The sequence below is a fragment of the Heliangelus exortis genome, chromosome 20 (assembly GCF_036169615.1).
Source record: "Heliangelus exortis chromosome 20, bHelExo1.hap1, whole genome shotgun sequence".
Classification (NCBI taxonomy): Eukaryota; Metazoa; Chordata; class Aves; order Apodiformes; family Trochilidae; genus Heliangelus; species Heliangelus exortis.
The window spans coordinates 1,089,980-1,111,793 of NC_092441.1; the positions used below are offsets into that span (position 1 = coordinate 1,089,980).

General features: G+C 58.2%; 3 protein-coding genes across 14 annotated transcripts in view; 1 reads left to right on the forward strand and 2 right to left on the reverse strand.

Annotated features, from left to right (window-relative positions):
* Positions 1–259: 259 nt before the first annotated feature.
* On the reverse strand, positions 260–4,574 carry TEPSIN (TEPSIN adaptor related protein complex 4 accessory protein). 9 transcript variants are annotated; one of them, XM_071763834.1, is made up of 13 exons: positions 4,486–4,574; positions 4,264–4,336; positions 4,013–4,104; positions 3,808–3,901; positions 3,581–3,648; positions 3,378–3,456; positions 3,061–3,132; positions 2,302–2,508; positions 2,013–2,187; positions 1,705–1,821; positions 1,541–1,619; positions 1,291–1,425; positions 260–1,078 (listed from the first exon to the last, which is right to left on the reverse strand). In XM_071763834.1, the coding sequence occupies exons 1-13, from the start codon at positions 4,525–4,527 to the stop codon at positions 632–634; spliced, it is 1,680 nt and encodes a 559-aa protein (XP_071619935.1). In that variant the 5' UTR covers positions 4,528–4,574; the 3' UTR covers positions 260–631. The 9 variants fall into 9 exon arrangements, with proteins under 9 accessions (XP_071619935.1, XP_071619933.1, XP_071619936.1 ...); XM_071763832.1 differs by having other exon boundaries at positions 1,705–1,833; XM_071763835.1 differs by having other exon boundaries at positions 1,705–1,818; positions 4,486–4,573.
* A 358-nt stretch (positions 4,575–4,932) lies between these two features.
* On the forward strand, positions 4,933–5,476 carry NDUFAF8 (NADH:ubiquinone oxidoreductase complex assembly factor 8). Its single transcript, XM_071763843.1, has 3 exons — positions 4,933–5,095; positions 5,181–5,291; positions 5,383–5,476. The coding sequence occupies exons 1-3, from the start codon at positions 5,015–5,017 to the stop codon at positions 5,401–5,403; spliced, it is 213 nt and encodes a 70-aa protein (XP_071619944.1). The 5' UTR covers positions 4,933–5,014; the 3' UTR covers positions 5,404–5,476.
* Positions 5,477–5,796: 320 nt separating this feature from the next.
* SLC38A10 (solute carrier family 38 member 10) overlaps positions 5,797–21,814 on the reverse strand; it is an 82,076-nt gene continuing 66,058 nt past the window's right edge. For 3 of the 4 annotated variants that reach the window (XM_071763823.1, XM_071763824.1, XM_071763825.1), the window contains 6 exons: positions 17,804–17,957; positions 11,810–11,983; positions 11,004–11,480; positions 10,323–10,430; positions 8,925–9,104; positions 5,797–8,776 (listed from right to left, as the gene is read on the reverse strand). In XM_071763823.1, the coding sequence (XP_071619924.1) occupies positions 7,650–8,776; positions 8,925–9,104; positions 10,323–10,430; positions 11,004–11,480; positions 11,810–11,983; positions 17,804–17,957 (2,220 nt within the window). In that variant the 3' untranslated portion in view covers positions 5,797–7,649. The remainder of the gene's footprint in view (positions 8,777–8,924; positions 9,105–10,322; positions 10,431–11,003; positions 11,481–11,809; positions 11,984–17,803; positions 17,958–21,814) is intronic. The other variant, XM_071763822.1, reaches the window with a different exon arrangement.

A 21,814-nucleotide genomic window follows, 5' to 3' on the forward strand; every position in this document is an offset into this window, starting at 1 on the left:
GGTGGGGAGGGGGGATATGGGGAGAGGGGGTTACGGGGCAGGGGGGGTTATGGGGCAGGAGGGGTTATGGGGCAGGAGGTTACGGGGCAGGGGAGGTTATGGGGTAGGGGGGGTTATGGGGTAGGGGGCTCATGGGGCAGGGGGCTCATGGGGCAGGGGGGTTACGGAGCAGGAGGTTACGGGGCAGGGGGGGTTATGGGGCAGGGGGTTATGGGGCAGGGTGTCTGTGGAAGCACCGTCACAGGAAGAAGCCAGGAGGTGCCAGTGCCAGATGTGGTGTTTATTATTGGTGGGTCCCGGCCCCACAGTGTCATCTCCCCCCATCCCAACCCCACAGGCTGGGGGCCGTGGGGCACCCCATGGCCAGGTCCCCAAACCACCCCCCCCGCAGGCACTGACTGTTCCCCACATGGGGGGTACTGGGGGAAGGCCATGGAAATCCCCAGAAATGGGGAATTTTGGCCAAAATGCCAGTGAGGGACATCAGAACCGTCCCAAAGCCCCGGCCCCCCCCACACGCTCTCTTCCCTCCCCGCTGCGGGACGGGGGCTGTGGGGCTGCCGGGGGGGGCGTGGGGGTCCCACGGGGGACACATCCCGGGGTGGGGAAGCCCCCGCAGCCCCCCCGGGAGCTACAGGTTGAGAAAGGAAAAGGCTGAGGGCTGCCGGGAGCCCTCGGGGCCCGTCTGTCCATCCTGGGGCAGTGTCCGTGGCTCTGCCCGCAGGGAGTCCCGGCACGGTACCGCACTGGGCCGGCCCACCAGGACCTCACCGGGCCGGGCCACCAGCTCCATGCCAGCAAAAAGGGACAGGGATCCGGCCGGGTCCCCTGCCAGCCCGCTGGCCACCTCTGGCTCCTGGGGCACAGCCACCCCAGGGGTCTCCTGGCCCGGTGGAGCCGGGGGCTGTGGGGTTGGGGTTGGGGTCAGGGGGGTGAGAATGGTGGGGTCTGCAGGGGGGTCGGTGTCTGTCAGCAGGTCCCCAGGGTGTGGGGTTGAGCCCACGGTGAGGTGTGGGTCCGGGTGGGGGGTCCAGTGGGTGGGGTGTCCACTGCAGAGAGCCTCCAGCTGCCTCAGGAGCTGTGGGAGAGAGTGGGACGGGGGTGAGAGTGGGACTGGGGAGGGGGCTTCACCACAAAAACCCTTCCCAGTTATGGGGGGTCACCCCCCCATTGTGTCCCAGGGGATCCCTGCAATCCCCACCCCCTCTGAGTCACACAAAACCGTGTGTGTGTGTCCCAGGGAGCCCCCCCACCCGTGGTGAGGGGACACGGGGACATCCCAGGCATCACCTTGGTGGCTCTGTTGGTGACAGGGCCCGGGCTGCCTCTGCTGAGCTGCTGGAGGTGCCACCGGGTGCTGGCAAAGATTTGGTCAAGAGGGAGGAGGTCGGAGCAGCCCAGGGAGGAGATGGCACCCATGGATCTCTGCAGGGAGACACCAAGAAACCCCCCGGGGGTGATTCCTTCCCCCTGACCCTCCCATCCGGGGGACCCCACGGTGGAGGGAGAGGGGGGGAGGAATCACCAGGAGCATCCTCACCATCCTGACACTGTCACTGGGGTCCTCCAGGGCCCTGTTCAGCAGGTCCAGGACCACCTCACAGTTCAGGAGCCCACACCTGGAAGTGAGGAGTTTGGGGGTGGGTCAGGGCCACAGAGATTGTTCCCAGCACCCCGGGGAGTCACCAAGGGGGGGACACTTACTCCTTGACAAAGTGCTGAGCTTCCTCCCTGGTGAGGAAGACTCTGGGGCCACGGGTCAGCACCGACACCAGGTTCACCTCTCGGTGGCAGTCACCAGGGCTGTCAGCATCCCCCCTGCTCCAGGAGACCCTTCATGGGGACAGGGACCCCACCACCCTCCAACCCTCCCCACAAGCTGCTCCGGGCAGCCAAACGTCCCAGGATTCGGATTAACAGGGTGGGAAAACAGGGTGCTGTTCCTGGAGAGGAGGGAAGGGTCTTGTGGGAGGGTCAGGGGGGAGGGGGAGACCCCCCAGCCCCACTCTCACCTCTCAGCCCCCTGGCTCAGCTCCCGGCTGGCCCCGGAGTGGCTGTCACTGCCGGATTTGCTGCAGGAATCCGAGGTTCTGCTCAAGTCACCGTTCCCCTGGGAGGAGTCTTGGGAGCTGTGCCCACTGTCAGCCTCCTCCCAACCACCTCCTGCCAGCCCCGGATGGTGGCTGACTGCAGGGACATCAACAGTGAGGGCAGACCCCCCCAGGCCCCCCTCAAGACCCCCCAAAGGACCCACCCAGACCCTCCTGGGGATCCCCCGCCAGCAGTAGGAAAGGAGCCAACCTCGGGTGCTGTGGGATGTGGTGGCTGCTGGTGGCTTCACAGCTCCAGTGGGGCTCCTGGTGGGAGAGGGGGCTCTGACGGGTTGGTAGGAATCCTGGAGAAGTCCCCCAGGGAGCGGGCGGGGCCCCCCCGGGCCGGGCAGCACAGCCTGGGCCACGGCTTCAGCTGCACGCTGGATGGTGCTGAGCAGAGCTTCCCCCGGGGAGCCTGGGCAGGGAACGGGGGGTCAGGAGCACCCCGGGGCACCCAACCCCCCCAGGGCACAGCAGAGATCTGCAGGAGGGGCTCCAGGGACAGCCCGGACCTGGGGCTGGGCAAGGAAAACCCAGGGTGGGACAGGAGCAAATCCCCCAGACCCACATCACAGGTGCCAGCAGGGAAGGACCCAGCAGAGCCCCCCCAGCCCCAGCACCCACCAGAGAGAGCTGCACCCAGCAAGGGGTGTGGGGAGCTCTGCCTGAACCCCCAGGGACACCCCCAGAGAGCTGCAAACACCCCCAGAGAGACAGGAACCGGGTCAGGTGCCTCCCAGCACCACCAGAACCCAGTGTCCCCTGCAGGCAGGACCTGGGGCTGGGGGGGGGACAGGACCCGGGGCTGGGGGGGGGACAGGACCTGGGGCTGGGGGGGCACAGGACCTGGGGCTGGGGGGGGGACAGGACCCAGGGCTGGGGGGGGACAGGACCCAGGGCTGGGGGGGCACAGGACCTGGGGCTGGGGGGGGGACAGGACCCAGGGCTGGGGGGGCACAGGACTCACCAGAGCTGCTCCTCTCACTGCTGAAGCCAAATCCCTGCAAGGAGCCTCCCGGGCTGGGGCTGGAGCCCATGCCTGGAGGGGGCACAGGGGGTGCTCAGGGGGAGCACAGGGATTTGGGGCACCCCCCTGCCACTGTCCCTCCCCTTTGCAAGTGTCTGGGGCAGGAGCTGGGACCAGGGCCCCCATCCCTCTGCTTCCCCTGTGCCCAGAGTTGTGGGGGACACAGCCAGGCACCCATCACCCGGGTCTGCAGCCCCCTCCCCACACCCACTGCTGCCCCCCAGGGAGGTGCTGGGGCCCTGAGGGGCTGCACTCACCAGCGGGGGGCAGGGGCCGGGCTGGCAGCGTGGCAGGGGGGGCCAGGGGCACCTCGGAAAAGAGAACACTGGCCAAATCCTGCCAGGAGAGAGGGAAGGGGGTGTGGGGAGAGAGCTGGGGGGCACCAGGCAGCCCGGCTGGCCCCGAGGTGGGGCTGGGGGACTGCAGAGCTGCCCCGAGCAGGAAGGGGGTCGGGACTCACCTGTGCAGCCACCCGGACCTTCTGGTTCAAGCTGTTTCCATGGAGGGGGTCTGGGGGCCCGGAGAAGGCTGCAAGGCAGGAGGGAACGAGGGCTGGGGGGTGCTCAGCTCCCGTGGAACAAAGCAGGACCCCAATCCCAGCCTCTGGAACATCCCCCATGGGCAGGAGCCTCCCTGGACTCTCCCCAGCAGCTCCCACTCCCCATCCCAGCTCCCCCAGCCCCTCACCTGCTGCCTCCCGGATGAACCCCGCGTTCCTCTTCAGGTCCTGCAGGAACTGTGGGGAGCCCTGGGTGCAGGTGTGCAGCAGGATCTTCAGCACCTGCAGGCGCAGGGCTGGGGGTGAGGCAGCCAGCAGGCTGCAGCCCTTCCCCCCGGCCTCGGGGCTCCTCTAACCGAGGGGGAGCCCCTCAGCAGCGCACCCCCCACCCACCTTCAGCTTGACACGGGTGGAGCTGCTCTGCAGCCGGGTCAGGAGGTATTCCAGCAGGCACTGGCTGCTGCCGGGAGACTCCAGGGAGATCTCTGGGGGGGGGTTAGGGATCCTGCTGCCCCCGGCTCCCCAGCACCCCCCCGGGTCCCGGGTCCCAACCCCTCTCTCCTCCTCCAGCCCCCCCGGACCTCCCGCATCCAGCCCGGAGCGGCCCCGGGACCCCCGCCCCCCCCCGCTCCCCAGAAGGATACTGGCGATCTCCTCGAACAGGTACCCGGGGCAGGGGACGTCGTCGTCCGCCGTGGCCCTGAGCAGCACCGGCAGCTGGAGGAGGAGGCAGGGGGTGAGAGGGGCCCGGCCCGGCCCCGGGAAGGCCGAGGGTGCCCGTGTTGCGGCGGGAAGGGGCAGTGATGACATCACGGGTGGGGCCGTTACGTCACGCCCGCAGGGAGCCCCCCTGCTGCCTCCCCTACCCGGCTCAGGAAACTCAACCGATCTCTCAGCGGCGCCGCCATGACACTGCCGGTACCGGCACTGCCCGCACCCGCAGCGGCGTCGAAGCCCCGCCCACCGGAAGTGGTAGTGGACCAATCAAAGAGCGAGGCGCTGCACGTTGGCCAATCAGCGGGGAGGAAGGGCGGGGCTCCGGGCGGAAGTGGCTGAGCGGGGTGACGCCGGCGGCAAACGGGCAGGAGAGGGGAAGTAAACAACGGGCACGTCCACCAATCAGAGACAGCGGCGTCAAACGACCAATCAGAACGCGCCAGGAGGGTGTGGCCGCGGATAACCAATCCACGACTTCTCCGGGCCGATCCCGATCGGGATCACCCAATCAGAAAGCAGCCGCGCTTTGATAGGCTCACTGCCGATCCACGAGCGTGAGGGGGCGGGCTCCCGCCGCCAGCCAATCCGAGGGCGCCGCACTTTGACGAGCAGGCAGGGCAGCCAATCACCGCCTCCCCGCAATGGCGGCGTCCGCAGCGTGAGGCGGCGGCGGCGGCCATGTCGGGCCGCGGGGTTTGGCTGCGGGCTCGGGCGCGGCTGTGGCGCTTCCCCGCGCTGCTGGGGGGCTGCGGGGAGCAGGTGGGGCCGGGACGGGGACGGGGAGGCGGGAGGGGGGTTCCGGGGAGCCCGGCCGCCCGCTCCCCGCCCCTCTCGTTCCCCGCAGGCGGCTGCCTACGGGCGGTGCGTGGCGGCGGCGGCGGCCGGACCGGCGGAGCTGCGGCGGGACGTGTGCCTGGAGGAGTTCCGGGCGCTGCGGGACTGCTTCGCCCGGGCGGTACGTGCCGGTCCCGGTCCCGGGAGGAAGGGGCGGGGAAAATCCCGGGTCCCGGGAGCCTCGGCCCGGTCTGACCCGCGGCTCTTTGCAGGCGAAGGCGACGCCGAAGTGACACCGGGACCGGGACCCCCTGGCCCGCCCAGGGCCTGGAGACGCTTCGGAAAATAAAAAACGTTCACGGTCCAGCCGGGTTGTTCTTAAATTACTGAATAAAAGGGGAGGGGGCGCTGGGGGAGGCAGCCCCGACCCTGCCCCGGCTCCTCAGCTCCTGCTCCATCCCCCCAGTGTCGGCTTGGAGGTTTTTCTCCCCAAAGCAGGTTCCCAGGGCAGCTCCCCCTCCTCTTCCCCAGCAGCAGGATGGAAAAGATCTCAAACCAACCCAAAAAGGTCCCTTTTCTTTCGTGCTCCTTCCCGAACCCCCGGGAGCACGGAATGTCAGGGAGCCACAACCCGGTGCGTGGGTACAGCTCCCCCATCGCTTTTTCATAAAAAAAAAAAAAAAAAATTCAGATCAAAATGCTTCAGCTTATTTTATTGATGAGCTCAGCCTCCCCTCCGGCGCTGTCCACCCCGGGGATGAGGAGGTGATGAAGCTCCAGGGCTGTTCCCGAGGAATGTCCGCAGCATCTTTGGTCCTTTCGTGTTCACCGAGAAAACATCAACAAAGCCCCGGCCCCAGGCAGGGCCTGAAGGGGCAGATCCAGGCCCTGCTCCGGCTCCCCTGGATTTGGGAAGGTTGGGTGGAGCTGTGTTTGACAGCCAGGGAGCAGCTCCAGGGCTCCCGGGCACCTTCCTTGTGCTTCACGACAGCGGAATGGAGGAGGTGACTTGTACCGTGGTGTTAAGGCCATGAGAGTCACGGGGAAGGGGGGCAGGGGGTCCTCCTGAAGCTCCCCCCAGTCCTGGCTGTGGGTCTGTCTTGTTTTAATGAGAAATTAAGACGAGCAACGTGCTCCCAGGGGGGTGGTGAGTGCCCAGAGCTGGTGTGACAGAAATAACCCATCCCTGGCTCTGCGAGGGCCCAGCAGACACAAACTCCACACAAGGCTGAGTTTACCAAAGACACTTTGAGATACGGATATAAAAAAACCACCACAGTGATGAGGTCTGTAGGCTCCAGGCTGGGAAATTTCAGCCGTTCTAAGTGAGAGCTTTGGGATTTTTGATTTCTTACATTCGCAGGTCAGGGTGTAAAAACAAAATAAAAACCAAACGGATGAATCGCTGGCTGGGAAGCTGAAACAAACCAGGGGCTCTCCTGGAAGCTTTTCCCTTCCTCGCTCATAAAATGCATTTCCAGGGGCAGAGCACAGATCCCTGTGGATGTTCAACAGCACAGGGGGCTGGGAAGGACACACAAAGCAAAGAGGCTCTGCTGCCTTGCAGAGAGAAGAGGTAGGTATGCCCGAGCCCCTGTGCCCACCCTGTCAAGCCGCAGCTTTTGTTCCCAAATTAGTCATCTCTTGCAGAAAAAAAAACAAACAACAAGCTGTCTGGGGAAAGGGAGGGGTCTGCAGCCCCCCGGGTTGAGCCTCATAAATGCACTTTGGACTGGAGAAGTGGAGCTGGAAAGCAGAGATGGGAGCTGAGCGCCCGGGGAGGGTGGAGAGGGAACAGCTCCGGGTTATTGCTGGTGTGTGGTCACCCCGTGACATCCCTGGGAGCAGAGGCAGCACAACAGCAGCAGTTGTGCCCGTTTAAGGCAGCGTTTCTACTAAACTAGGTTCCTAAACCACAACTATCTCCTAAAACATGCAAGACTAACAGCTCCCGTTCCAGGAGAAACACCAAAGGGAATGACTAAGCTGGTTCTCAACTCCTGACTTGATGCTCCTCCAGAATAAAGCCTTTCCTGAGAGCTGAGACCCCGGGCTTCCCTCCTCCTGACACTCCACATGACCTGGGCCAAGGGACCTGAGGCTGGGACCAGAGAAGCCTTCCCAAGGAAGGAACCTCACAGAGGAACACCTTGGGGAGTGGAGAGCAGGCTGGAGAAGGCAATTTGATATGAATAAGATGGTGTAAAAGGTCCCGGGGAGCTGGCCTGGCAGGGGGCCGAGGAGGACAGCAACCTCTGAAAGCCAGAGGAGAAGGTTCCTTTCAAGGTTGCCACCTTCCCAGCCACCTGCAGCCACAGGCAGGGAGAAGCCCCCCCTTGTCCCCTGGACGCTTCTCCCAGGTCCAAAGGGATCCCGGGGGATCCGAGCCCCGCGTGCTGCTGGCCCAGCCCCGAGCCCTGCCTGAGCCAACGGCGGCCAAAAAACCCCATCTGGATGACTTGACCCTTCCCCAGGGAGCTGCTGGGCCCGGTGCCCGTGGCCAACACCCACAGCCACCCACCGAGACGACCACCCCGGCTCAGTCCCCCCCCGGCACCTGCCGGATCTGCCGGCTGTGGACCACCTGCTGAGCCCCCTCTGCCACCACCTGCTGCAGCCGCGTCCCCAGGGCGCTCCGCAGGTCGTTCACTTTCACATCTGGGAGGGGGTTCAGCCCAATGAAGACCCCTGCCCCCCGGGCAGCCTCCTCCTCCTCTTCCTCCTCCTCGGGAGGCAGCAGGTCCCGTCTCCTCCGGCGCAGGTCCAGGTCCGCCTGCAGTTTCAGGTCCCGGTTGGGTTTGATGTCGTGGTCGGGGTTCTGCTCACCCTGGGCAGCTGCTCCTTTCTCAGGTTTCTGGGCAGCAGCATCCTCAGGGCCTGGTTTCTTCTCAGCATCGTTTGAGAGGCCTCCATCCCCCTGCCTCTGCTTGCTCCGCACACCTCCCTGAGGGGCTTGGCCCACGTCCACCACCCCCTCCTGAGGAGTTTCTTCCTTGACCTCCCCTCTGTCCCTCTGCCAGGGCTGCTGCTGCCTGCCAGCACCCTCAGCTCCCTCCGTGCCTGCACCTCTCCGATGCTCCCGTAGGTGCTGCTCACTCTCTGCCACGTTCCTTTTGCTGGAGGAGTCCAGAGCAACTGCCAGGTCTTTGGGCTCCACCTGACTCAGTCCTTTGGCTTTAAGGTCCAGCCCTGAGTCTCTTTCCAGACTCTTTCCTGCAACTGCCTGAACTTTGGCAGCCCCCAGCTGTTCTCTTTGGATGGGAGCTGTAGCTACTTCCACAGCTTTCAGGGAATTCTTCTTCTGGTGGATGTCTCTTTCAGCTTTGGCTTCACGATCTCCTCCCAAATCCTCTGCCAAGGGCTTCTTTTCCAGGTGGTTTCTGGCCCCGGGAATGTGTTGGGCATCCCTGTGGAGGGGATCCCGGTTCTCCATGGGATTTTTAACAGCTCTGTTGTTCTCCTGTGGCAGCACCTTGGGAGGAACCCCAGGAATCTCACGCCTGTGCGCAGCCTCCTTGGGCTTTCCTGCAGTCTCCCTGTGCTGCTCCACTGAGTCTGGGGGCTGCCCAGGGTGCTCCAGCCCCCCCTGGCCAAGAGGCTTTGCTCCCAGGTCCTCATCCTCCCGGCTCCTGGGGAGGGGGGCTGCAGGCTCCGGCTGCGTTTCTGCTGGGGAACAGAAAAACCAACACATCAGAGCTTTTCCTTACTGGATTCCCTCTCTGCACAACAGGCTCAGGAATGGGCTCTGCCACGTGTCCCAGGGACTCAGATCTCTCCCAGCCCAATTTTTAAGGCTCTCCAGCAATGTCCTTACCTTGCTTTGGTTTCTCCTCTCCCCCCTCCTCCTGCCTTTGCTGGTGGATCTCCTTGTGCTGCTCCTCGATGACAGCCAGCAGTTTTGCCTGCTGGTCCAGGAGCTGCTTCTGCTGTACCTGCTGCTCCTTGATCACCTGCAGCAGCACAGCATGATCCAGCAGCTTCGCCTGCCCCGCTTCTAGAAAAGGGCAAAAAAAAGAAGGAAAAAGAGGAGAAATAGATCCATGACCCAACCCCTCACTCCTCACCTCTTGGCATTTTTCCTACATGGAAACACAGACCCAGCATGTGAGGTACGGACACTGAGCTGAGGCTTTTCAGGAGACAAGTCCTGGGTTACAGCCAGGGTGAGGAGAGGCTCTTGCTGTTTCTTCTCCCAATTTAGCCAAGGTTTAAACAGGACAACCCCTATCAAACAATCCTGCCAAAGGTTTTGGTGAAAAGCCCTTCTGACAAGGGCAGGGAGTGGTGGGAGGAGGGGGAATGGTTTTAACCTGGCAGAAGGGAGATTTAGGTTGGACATTAGGAAGAAATTCTTTGGTGTGAGGGTGGTGAGCCCCTGGCCCAGAGAAGCTGTGGCTGCCCCATCCCTGGCCCCTCTCCAGCACACACTGCCCCCACTGATCACCCTCCAAGTGATTCCAGAGAAATATTTCCCCTTCACATTATGGTGTTATTAGCCCAGGGCCCCAGAATTCCCCCTCTGCCCCTACAGGGACAGCCAGGGCTGCCAGGGGGAACTGGATCCTTCCAAGAGACCAATTGACTCCAAGCAGCAACAGCTGGAGCCCCCAGTCAGGGTCCCAGTGGGACAGCTCTTTGCAGAGAGTGTCCCTGGAGCTGTGCACCCTCACTCCCCTGAAGCCTCTCCACCCTTTCCACCCTCTGGGTACAAAGATCAGCTCTGAGCAGAGGAGCAGAACAAGCCCAGAGCACTTTCTGGTGACACCCTCATGGAAGGGCATCCCTGGCATGTCCCACACTGACTGGGATCTGGGAAAACCCTGTGGCAACCGGTTCCTGCATCCTCCTTGAGATGGGAACAGTCCTCACAGACCCACCACCAGCTTTTGAAGTCCCATCACAATGCAGAATGGAAAGAAAATGATTAGAAAGAAAATAATTAGATAACTAAGATGCAGCCACCAAACAAAGGAGAGCAGAGCCTCCTGCTACCATCACACCAAACACCCACCACCTTGGCCCAGAAGGAAGGCAAAGAGCCACGGGACCCCACTGTGCTTGGGCTCCAGCTCCTCTGGTGAGGTGAGGCTGCAGCTGAGCCCAACAGGAGAACGGGCTGAGGGCACAGAACCAGCACCCAGGCTGCACAGGAGGACACGGGTCTCTGCCCAGCACTGTGCCCTCCTTGCACACCCACGGGACACGTGCTCACCCTCCAGCTTGCTCTCCACGTTCTCCTGTGGCTTCTCCTTGGTGTTTTGGGTCTCCCTCTGCTCTGGCTGCTCCGCTCTGTTCAGGAGAGGCAGCTCCTGATTCTCACCTGTGGACAGACAGACCTTAGCAGTCAGTAAGGATGCTCCAGCAGCAGATGTTCTCTAAAATGACTCAGGGTTGTGCTGTCCCTCCCTCCCTAAGCCGGCACAGTTTATATTCAACCCAATGGCTGCAAGGGAAGTAATAAAAAATTTAAAAAAAAATTAAAAAAGATTTAACAATCTTATAGACTGGTGGCAGCCAGCCAGCCCTAACTACCTCAGCCAATTAAAATGCAAGGAGGGTTCTAACGAGCTTTTAGACGGGCACTTAGCAATGTGTTACCTGTCAAGATCTCCCCGCTCCGCGTCCCCAGCGAGTTGGAGCCGTGCAGGAACAGCTCAGCACCTGACATTTAGCAGGGCAGCAAACAACTGTCTGACAGCTATTACAGTCCCTGTCAGAGCCTCCACATTCCTCCTCCTCCCCAGCAGCTGGGCAAGGGGCTCACGTGCTAATCCCATGAATGAAAAGGCAACGCTGGGATGCAGGTAGGAACAACCCGAGTGCCCACCCTTGGGAGGGGTTTATGGGCCAAAACGAGGCTTTGCTGGGAGGAGCAGCCATGGGAGCAGCTTACCAGGGTCATCTTCCTTCTCCATGGAGTTCACAGCCTCTCCTGCTTTCCTGGGGAGCTGGAGCTTTGCTTTCTCCCTGTCACCTGCAGCTTCAGCTTTCTTCTCGCCGTCCAGCACGGCAGCTTGTGCCTTGGCTCCCACTGCTTGTTTGTCTGGCCCCAGCTCTTCGTGTGGCAGCTTTCCATCCTGCTGCACCACCACCACCTCCAGGACGTTCTTTGGATTCTTAACGGGCTCGTCAGTCCCTCCCCGCAGTTGGTTCTCGGCGATCGCTTCCTGCCCTTGTTTTGGGCCAAGTGCCTCTTTCTGGGGATTCAGGGCGCCTGGTGGCTCTGGATTGAGCTGGTGGTTGTTGGCTCCTCCAGGCACCAGCTTGTTCTCATCGGACTCCTCCTGCTCCCGCCCCATGTCCACCACCACCTCGTCATGCGGGACGGGCGGCTCGTGGCGATGAGCTTCCCCCACGGGCAGGGCAATCCCTAGGGTGGGTGACAGGCAGGGTTAGGGGGGCTTGGACTGGGGGGAGAAATGTTCAGTGGGCACCCAACCCACCGCTCCCCTTCAGCCCTGCCTTTCCTTCCTCACCAGGAGCAGGATTCCTGAGGCGGGATGAGGAAATGGATAAGCACTGAAAGATCTTAAAGGTCTTTTCCAACTTAAATGATTCCATTATTCTAATGAGCCTTGAGAGCACCAAATACTGACTCACTTTGAGGTAATGAGATCAGGACCTTTATCTGGAATAGTCCTGCAGCACACCCCTCCCAGCTCCAAAACCAGCCCCAAAACCAGCCCCTTCCCTTGTTACCTGGATCAGGACGGTCGAGCTGCACTTTCTCGTCCAGCTTTCCTCTCTCCTCTTCCTCTCTCTCAAGCACCTCCATGGGCACCTTGATTTGTGGCTGTTCCATTTCCTCCTTCTCCTCCAGCAGCTTGGGTTTATCCCTGTCATCCTCTGCCTCCTCCACGGCCGGGTTCTGCTCTGCAGGACAGTTCATTGCAGGAGGTCACTCATGGCTGCACCGCAGGGGATCACAGCCAGCCAGCAGATTTTTCCCCTCCATCCTTAATACAGAGATGGGGGGGGGCTTTTGTTCTGGGGCCACTTATTTGTTCTCCATACCCCGTGTTTTCATGGAAGCCCAAGGCAAGCAGCAAGGCTGGGATGGAGCTGGGCTGCAGCCACAAGCTGTGCCACCAGATGGTAGCATCCTCCCGGCTCCCCCAGCCCGGACCCCTGGGGAAAACCGAGGGGGAATCGGGCTGCAGACCCCAGCACGCTGCAAAGCAGCTCAGAACCTCTCTTATTTGTATTATTTTTCAACCCCCTATCCTTGGAATGCCACAAGGAAGATGGGAGGACCCTGCAGAAGGCACAGTTTTGAGGAATGTGAAGTAAATGAGTAAACGGCATCAGGAGAAACCCCTGAGAGAGACGGGGGACTCGCTGGTGGTTCTGGAGGATGCATCTCAGTCAAACCAAGCACTGGAGTAACCACGTGGAATTCCTGGCATGTCCCAGGGGATGGGAATGGTCCCCTCGCACCTCAGGGTGGCAAAGGACAACCCACACAATGTGGACTCTTCCTTAGAAGAGCAGCAGAGGAGGAAATCTAATTGTTTCCCAGCACTTAAATTGTTCTGCAGATTTTTTTCCATCTAGCAAACTCAGGAAAAAAAAAAAAAATCTATCTTCTGTTATAAAAATAAAAAAATACAAAATAATTCCCAACTCTTCCCCCCATTCGCCCTCCCCCATGAGATTTCCTTTGGGGAATTAATTCTATAAACATCTTTCAAATTTCTCCTCCCCCTCCACAGGGCTGGTGCGATTTATTACAAGATGAACTCATGGGAAAGAAGAGATTGCCACAACTTCAGCTGCGTGGGCCTTACCCCGGCTGGGGGAAAAAAAACCACCACACAACAACATAAGTACAAAATCCTGGCCCAGAGGGGTCCATGCCAGAAGGATCCAGAGCCTCTCCAGAAACCTGGACTCGCTGGCCCCGAGCTCCACACCCGCCGAAGGGCCGGGGCTGGCTGGCTCTCCACGTTCCTTTGGTTTGGGAATGACAGTGGGAGGGGAAAAGAACTTGGATTTTCTGAGAAACGTGAAATCTGGTACCCAAGGGGTCCCTCTCTCTCTCTCTCTCTCCATTGAGGGACTTCCCAGGGTTCAGCAAGTCAGGGCAGGACACTCCTCCTCCTCCTCCTCCTCCTTTCAGGAAAATGGGGACTGCAGGAACCGGTGCCCAGCCCTGGACGGGGGCCCTGGGAAGCAGGAGGCTGAGGCCGGGGAAGGGAGCGCTCGGCACGGCTGCGGATGTTCCCAGCTACATTCTGGCCTCGCAGCAAGAAATTATTTACTCTCTTGGAGGAAAGTTTTTTTGTTAATTGGTTCATGAAGGCGGGAGATGGCTCCTTGGGAGAGGACTGAAACCAGAGGGTCTGCAGAACTGCGGCGTGGGTAGAGCTGTTCCCACGGTGGGTGGGCAAGGGGGGAATAAAAAAAAAAAAAAAAAATTAAAAGGGGTGGGGAAACTTTCAATGAAGGTGGGAAATGGAGGAGTTAAAACCAGAACAAGCACAGGATGCAGGGCAGGGTTTGGCCAGAGGACCCTGCAGCAGGTGAAACCCCCCACGGGGGTCCCGGATGGGACCGAGGGGCTGGAGGAGGCCCTGCTGCCAGGAGAAGCAGCATCCATCATAAATCAAGAGGCGGCCACGTGTTCTGTGTTCTGCAAACAATGCAAGAAAAGACCAAAACACAAACAAAACACCAAAAAAAAAAAAAAGAAAAAAAAAAAAGAAAAAGAAAAAAGAAAAGAAAAAAAGAAGCCTTCACGCCATAATAAGACAAAGTTGCCTCTAAGCCGTCATTTGCTCAGCAGGAAACAAAATTAAGTTCATCATCAGGGCGTGAATTAACGACCTCTCATGCTGCATGGAAATCTATAAGGGGCTATATGTGGTTTTGCAGAGAACAATTTTGCTCAGGATGTGTAATAATCGCTCTCACTGTCTCGTCGCCCTCCAGGTCCCTTTGGAGAGCGTTACAGTAACGCTGCGCCTCTGAATCTTTTATGAGCGAGGCCTGAGAGGCTGCAAAAGCTTTTTGGGTCCCAGCAAAGCAGACCTGGGCGTTGGGCAGCACCGGGAGGGTTGGCTTTGCCTCTGCTGCCGGTGGGTCCTGCCGAGGAGGCGCGGGAGCCGCTCGCGGGAAGCCGGGGCTCTCTGCAACTGATCTGTGTGTGTGTGTGCGTGTGTGTTGTGGTTTGCCAACAGCCTCTCTAGGCTGCAATAAAATTTCATGATTAGCAACCTAAAAGCTTCCCTTCCCCCCCCTCTCTCCCTCCCTTCCCAGCTCCTGGTTGGGAAGAGTAGCGACGGTCCCAGCAAGGCATTAAATCCCTCCTCACACCCTTCTCCTATTGCTCTCATCCACCGTAGATGAAAGCTGTGTCCAAACACCATGCTCCAAGCACAGGCAACGAGAGGAACCTCGCTGTGATCCCCAGGGATCCAGCAAAGGGACTGGGGGAGCCCCAGGGACAGCTACAGCAGTTCAGGATCACCCACCCTCTCCCTGGGGCTGAGCGATGCCCCAAGCATCAGAGCAGGGACCATCAGCTTGGGGCTGGCAATGGACACAGGGTCCAGGACCCTGAAATGGAGCATCCCCCTTTTACAAGATGCACCCTGAGAAGGAGAATGAAGAGCAACAAGCAGGGCAGGGGACTGGGGGGCAAACCAAAGCCTTCCAAGGGGTTGAGCAGCCCCACAGCCCCGGAGCAGGGCAGGGAGCAGCACCCCGGGGAGCCCGGCGCAGCCCTCCGGGATCCCCCCCCTCCCCCTGGAATGGTTACAGATTTCACAAGGTTATCGAATGGCATCACTGAAATTAGTTCACAGTTGTCTCCTGACGCACCAGCAGTAAAAACGAACCCAAATTACAGGAGGCTGATAGTTCCTTTTCTGTGTCACAGGCGCTATTAAAAGCTCGCTCGCACAAAGCACCAGGGAGAGCTGCGGCAGCGTCAAGCTGTTCCTGCAGCTATTAGGAGCTGGGTATAATCCACACTGCACACATGTTTGGGGCTGCTCTGGCTAAGAACGCCGGCAGGGATGCAGCCTGGGGCCGGGCAGGTCCCTTTTTGGGGACACAGACGGGGTGGTGGCAGGAGGGAGCCCTGGGCATCGTGCCCTGCCGCGCGCCGCAGCCGGCGGGGCGGCCAAACACAGACCCAAGTTTGGCCCAAGTCTGTGTGACACAGCCCCACCAGGTCCTGGATGGAGGGATGGACAGAGGGATGGACAGAGGGATGGACAGAGGTCTCTGGAGCGTGGGGGAAAGGCCACTCTTACATAAGCAGTGTGAATCAGGTCTTTGTTACCCGATATTGCACAATGCCAGAGAAAGAAAATGAAGCAGCAATGATCAAGTAAGGAGCTGAAAAATATTACAAAATCTTAATCCACCCCATGAGACCCTCTAGGGTGCTTTCAAATTCAGAGAGAAATTGCCTAATTAGCTTTTTTTTTTTTTTGCTTTTTTTTCCCCCCCCCCCACTTTTTTTTTTTTTTTTAAATGGATAATTGCCTTCCTGAGCTTTCACAGGCAGCTTAGCAACCTTTTAACATCCTCGCACACGCTGCACGGAGAGGCAGAACGCTTCTGAAAGGGGTTTTATACCTCTCCCAAAGAGCTGCTGACAGTAAACCTCCAGCAACCCAGGCAGGGGCTGTAATGGGCACTTGGGTGTCGTTAGTAAAAACACTGCTCAGAGCTCGCTGGTCAATACGTGTTCACATAAAAGGGCAATGTTCTAATATTCATAATCCCCGGGCCCACAGGGCAGGGTTTTAATGAAAGTCTGTACAGTTCTGGTCTCTGCAACATCAAAGAGACCAATAAAACTCCTCTCACATGCTGACAGGCACAAGTCAGGAGGGGAAGGCAGGGGTGGGAAAAGGCCCCGTGCAGCCCCCGGCTTCTCCTCGGCCAACCAAGCTCCAGGAGTGGGGCTGGGGCTGAGCACCCACCGCCAGCCCCCCGGGAGAAGCCGTGGGTTTCCACAGCACCCTGTGAGGAACACGGAGCAGGAGAGCACCCAGGTGACACGGGGCAGCCCCTGGGGTGGCAGGATGCAGCTGCTCCGGGGTTTTCCAGGCTCCCGCCTCTGCAAAACAAGCCCGGTGAGGATGAGGGGGGGGGGGAGGAAGAAGGGCACCATTTACTGCCTCTCATTGCTAGTCAAGCCAACATCCTGCAGAGGCACAGGGAGGCACGGATCCAAGGCTCACAGCAGCAGCTCTCCCGGCAGCCCTGCGAGGTCCTTGTCCCCAGGGATGGAGCCCCCAGGTTGGGCTCTGCTCCCCGGGACAGAGCCAGCAGCCCCCCTGCCACCAGAGGGATGGTGCTGGGCAGCTGAGCACTCCCCGGGAGCTCCTCCCTGGGAGGTTCAGGAACAGAGAGCTCTAAACCCGCCTCCCTCTCCTGTAGGATTATTAAACCCAGCAGCAAGAGGGGACGATGCTGCTGAGTACGGAGCCAGCAGGGTGACTGAGCAGGGTTGGATGCTCCGACCCCAGCTCGCATGGAGAAGGAGTGGAGAAGAGATTCAGCAGCCTCCAGAGGACCCCATCTTTTATGGGACTGGGTTTTCACTTTCCCAGTCCCAAGAACACGTGTCACGAGCAGCTCCTCCTGAACCCAGCAGCTGTTCTTTGGCCACTACAACTCCAAAATTAACCAAGACAGAAGAATTCAATCGCATCCCTCCTCCCTGCTCAGAGTTCCCGGGCATCCCGAGGAGGCACCTCGGGGGAACCCCAAGTGTGAAGGCATAAAAACCCCCCTGGCTGCCAGGGATGGAGCAAGCCAGGAGCAAACGTTATCAGTGGCAGCACGGGTGTCTCAGAGCCACTCCAAGCTGCTCAGCAGGAACACAGCCAAGGAGCAGGGGGGAGGATAATCTCCAGAAGAGACAGCCCCTTGCTCGCTTCCGTTCCTCAGTCTCAGGGAGGATATTTCAAGGCCTCCCCAAAGCCAAACAACAACAACAACAAAAAAAAAAAGAAATGCACGAGGAGCAGAAGCAAGGAAAAATAAAATAAAGAAACAGGACACAGGCAGAGATGAGGGGCAGCGGGGTCAGGAGACACCTGCCAGGCATGGCCTTGCACGGGGAGCCTGCAGCTGGGGCAGGGAGGGATCGGCCATAATTCCATCAACAGCCACAGTAAACAAATAATAAATAACACGAGCCAGTAAACAAAGCTGAGGCATAATCACGGGCTTTGTCAGAGCTAAAACCCAATCCAAATTTATATCCTCGCCACCAAAAAAAAAAGTCAGTGCCCATAAATTTCCATACCTCTGAGTGGGAATGAATGGCTCGTTCTTGGGAGCGCGGACAATGGGCTGGCAGGAGTGGTGAAAGCAGCCCTGTTTGGCCACTCACACCCTCCTACAGGTGGCCAGCACTCAGCTGTGCTCACAGAGCTGCATTTATCACCCCAAAGAGGGAGAGCTGGGAACCCCAGCCCCTGTGCCCTACCTCTCCTCTCCCTCCCCAAAAGAACAACTCCCACAAGCTACCACCAGGCTTGTGCAGAGGGCAAAGCCACTTTTTTTTTTTTTTTTTTTTTTTTGAGAAGTCCCCAGGATACTATGAAGATGCACAGAGCTGCCTGGAAATGACCCTTCTTCCACCACACCTCTTAAAAAAAAAAACAAAAAAAAAAAACGTTTTTTTAAAGAGGTGGAGCTGGAAGCACAACTCGAGCAGACACATACCTGGGATTTTGAGTGAATCCTGGTCAATCCTGTTCTCCTCCCTGTCCAGGTGCTCCAAGCCCACCACTTCTGTCTTCCCTGGTGGGTCCTCTGCTGCAGACAAGGTGGTGTAGGTGCTGATAACCAGTATTCCCAGTCCAATCCACAGAATGATCTGCACAAGGGGCAGAGCTGCACTTAGCAGAGCCAAACCAATGGGACTGCCCTGCACAGCCTTCCCCACCCAAACAGGGGCTCCAAACCATCCAAAGCTCAGTGCAATTACATAGGCTCAGTGAGAGGGAGATCAGAGAAATTTAAGAGGAGAAAAAAAAAGAAAAAAAAAGTAGTTTTTTGGCTGATGTTTGTATTTGGGATGTAGAGACACAGCAGTGAGTGTCAGTGCTGGAACCTACTGCAGAGGCAGCTCCTGTACCAGAAGTGGATGGGAGGTAAGGGTAGAAAAGTCCATATGGTAGACACAAGTCCAGCTGCAAAGACTCATTGCCTGGTATTTCCAGCAGCAAAACACAATGAAATCAGGTCTGGCTGAGAAGAGGGGTTCCTGACCTGTTTACAGCCTAGAAAGGTTTCCCGGGAGCCGTTTCAAAATTCTTGGTTTTTGAGAACAAGATGTCCACACACAGCTCCTGGTGGTCACTGCTAAAGAACCTCGTAAGAAGTAACTCATGGATTTCCAGGAAGCTGGGACTAAAGAGAATAAAAACAGCTCCAGAGAGATTCTGATCCTGCAGGACTTGTTCTCTTCCCCCAGAGTCCTCACCCTGCAGCATTTACATCCCAATTTACAGAAAGCAGAACAAAAAAAAGGATGCTAGAGAAAGAAGTACAGGGGAGCATTGCTGCAGCTGTTGGAGGCAGAAAACTGAAAATAAAGGGGAGAAGCAGCAAAATTGAAAGGAGAAGTTAAAACACAGGGCAAAAAGGAGAGGATAATGCTTTCCCCTCCTCCATGCCAAGGGAGACGGCCCTGGAAAGAGGAGCAGGAGGGTGAGAGCCTCAAGCCCAGGAGATCCCCTCTCAGCACAGCCTCACATACAGACAGACAGACAGACAGACAGACAGACAGACAGACAGACAGACACCTTGGGAAGGCAAAGGTTGGCAGGATGTGAAGCAGCTCTGGACAAGGGCTGAGCAGCATGGCCAGGGAGCAGAGGCCAGACCTTGGAGATGTTGCAAAGGAAACAGAAGTTCACCCGTGTGGGTGCACAGGGAGCAAAAAGGCTCCTTGCAACTGGAAGGATGCTCTGGAGCCTTCCAGAAACAACAGTGGAGAGGAAGAGCTCTTTTCCCCAAAGAGGAATCTATTCTGATGCCACAGGAACCAGGAGCAACACGGGAGAGAAGGGAAACGGCTGCAAATGTGAAGTGTTTAAAAAGGATTTTTGTTGTTTCTTATCTTAGTGGGAAGCACAGGGCCTGAGTGCCTGGGATTCAAACTGCTTTGATGGTTTCACTTTGGGAGTTCATCTGAGAGCTTCCCAGAGCAGCCACAGCAGGGCTGAGGGAACCAGCAGCTGTCCCTCACCTTCAGCCTCCCACTGTCAGCCACCTCCTCCTCACCTGCCCCCCTCAGCAACTGACAACCAGAATGAAGAAGTCCACACTTTTGCTTCCTTCCATGGAGATAGTTATGGCAAACCAGGCAGCTTGTGCTCAAGGGACCACCGGGGCTCATCTGGCAATCAAAAGAAGAGGAACGTGGGGTGGGAAGGTTCAAGAAACCAAACACAGGCAGGGAGCCACCTGCCCCCAAACATCCACCTGAGGGGCTGAGCATTGGGATTGTTCTCAGCCAGTGTGTGGTCCTGCAGGAGGAATCTCCTCCACACCTCTGAGAAGCAAACCCCCTGAGAGCTGTCACCCTTCCCCAGGAGCACCTCTCAGCGTGGACGTGGCCAGAGGACGTGCAAACCCCTCCACCAGGCAGGTCAGCAAAGCCAAGGGCCTGTCTCCTGAGAGGAGCACTCTGAACACGGACAGGAATTCAGGAGAGGAAGTTTATGGGGCCATTTCCTCTGCTTGGTCGCTTTCCCTCGGCCCTCCTTCCTCCCAGAAGATAACTCGAACTTTGTACAGAGGTGTCATTAGCTCAGACCATCTCCTCTAACCACGCCTGGGCCATCAGCAGGAAGCAAAAGAAAAAAAAAGAAACAGAAAAACCCAAAAACCACACAAAAAACAACCAACTGCATTTGTGTGGAGTGACGCCATCCTCCAAACCACGCTGCACTGGACAGGGAGCACTCGGAGGGACAGAGTCATGGTGAAGGAATGCAGAGCCCCGGTCACCCCCGGAATGGTCACCATGGGGCTGCTCTGCTGGCTGGGACAGAGAGGCTGTGTTTGGAGGGCTGAGCTGGCAGTGGAGGTGTGCTGGAGCAGTGGCCAGGGCAGGGCAGAGGGGAATCTCTTTTCCATCCGCACAGGAGTGAGACTGAGGAGTCATTTCCTGACCTGGAGCAGCCTCTCCAGCTCCTCTTCCCCAATTGGGACAACAGCAAGGCTGGTCTCCCTAGGAGGGGCCTCTCGGACAGGCTTGTGTCAACACTGGGAAGCCAACACCTTCCTGTTAGAAGTTAAACACTCTGTTTACAGACCTCAACCTGACCTTTGGCAGCGTTCTGCCAAACCCCACTCAGTCCCCTGGCTCTGGGGGGCAGCAGGACCCTGACTGCACCTTGACAGGAACACACCTTGTGCTTAACCAAAGCCAGGGGACACTCTCCCTGCACTCTTCAGGCTTTGTAACTGCTCTGCTACCCAATCATCTCTCCAACACAACAAGTCTTTCAACCCAGCCACCCCCCCAGCCTGGCCCGAGCTGTGTCCCCAGCCCTGGTCAGCTGCAAGAATTAACAACTCTCTGGCAGAAGTTGCTGCTGCTCTTTGCTGGCCAGCAAGCAGCTGGGACAGCCCATATCCCTCCCACTGGAACCCTCTGCACCACTTGAATTCATAGCCCCAGCAACATCTCCCCCGCTGGTAAATCTCAACTTCCCATCTCACCAGCCCTGACATAGGACTTTGCTGGACACCAGAGGTGGCCCAATAAAAGCAGCCAAGTTCTCAGCAGCAGCACCACAAGAGCAGAGATAATTCCAGCAAGAATAAGGTGTTGAGAAGGTCTGTGGCTTTAGAAGGAAGCTAAGGATGATGGAGGAGAGGCTGAACATACATGTACATTGTTCAACCAGGGGAAAGCAGGGATGGGGATGCCCAGGGCTGGCTCCTTCTCCCCCCCTAACTGCCAGGAGAAGGTTTTAATGGAGTGGAGCACCCTGATCAAAGCAAGCAGGAACGCTGGAGGAGACCAAAGACAGAGCTTCAGGGAAAGAATAAATGAGACTTTGCAGAGGACCTGGAGGAACAAGGAGAGGGTGGGCCCAGAACTGGGGAGGTGCTCTGCAGCCCAGTGTGTTCCTGAAGGCAGGTGTGCCCTCACTGCAGCACTTCAGAGCATCAGTCAAAGCAAGTATGCAACCCTGACAGGCAATGGATCACTCAAGAGAAGGCTGGACAGCTTGTTACCAGCCTCTTGAAATGCCAGGGTAACCTGGGGGCTGATGCTGGAGATAAACCCTTATTCCTTTGTGGGGATTTCTGCAGGATAAAACATCTCCACCAGCCTTGTGACCAGTGCTTGGGGTCAAGTATTGTGTGAGCCCCAGTGTTCCACCCGGGGCAGCTGACAGTCGCCTCTGGGCAGGCAGTCTGAGAGCTCAGCACATCCTCAGTGCAGTTTCAAGGCACTGCAGAGAAACATTCTGGCTGGGCTGGAACAGAAAGCAATTCTTGAAAGTGTTCTTTGTTTCCCTGAAAAAATCCAGGCTGGCATTCAGACTGCTGCTTGGGGTTTCACTCAAAGAAGTTAGGAGCAAAGTGTCAGAATTCAGAGAGAAAGCTGGAAAGTTGGATTATTTCCTTGTGTCAGAGAAAGCGTGGGGAAAGAAAAAAAAAATACATCCCGCTTAAAAACTTCCATGTACATTTGCAAACCCACAAGTC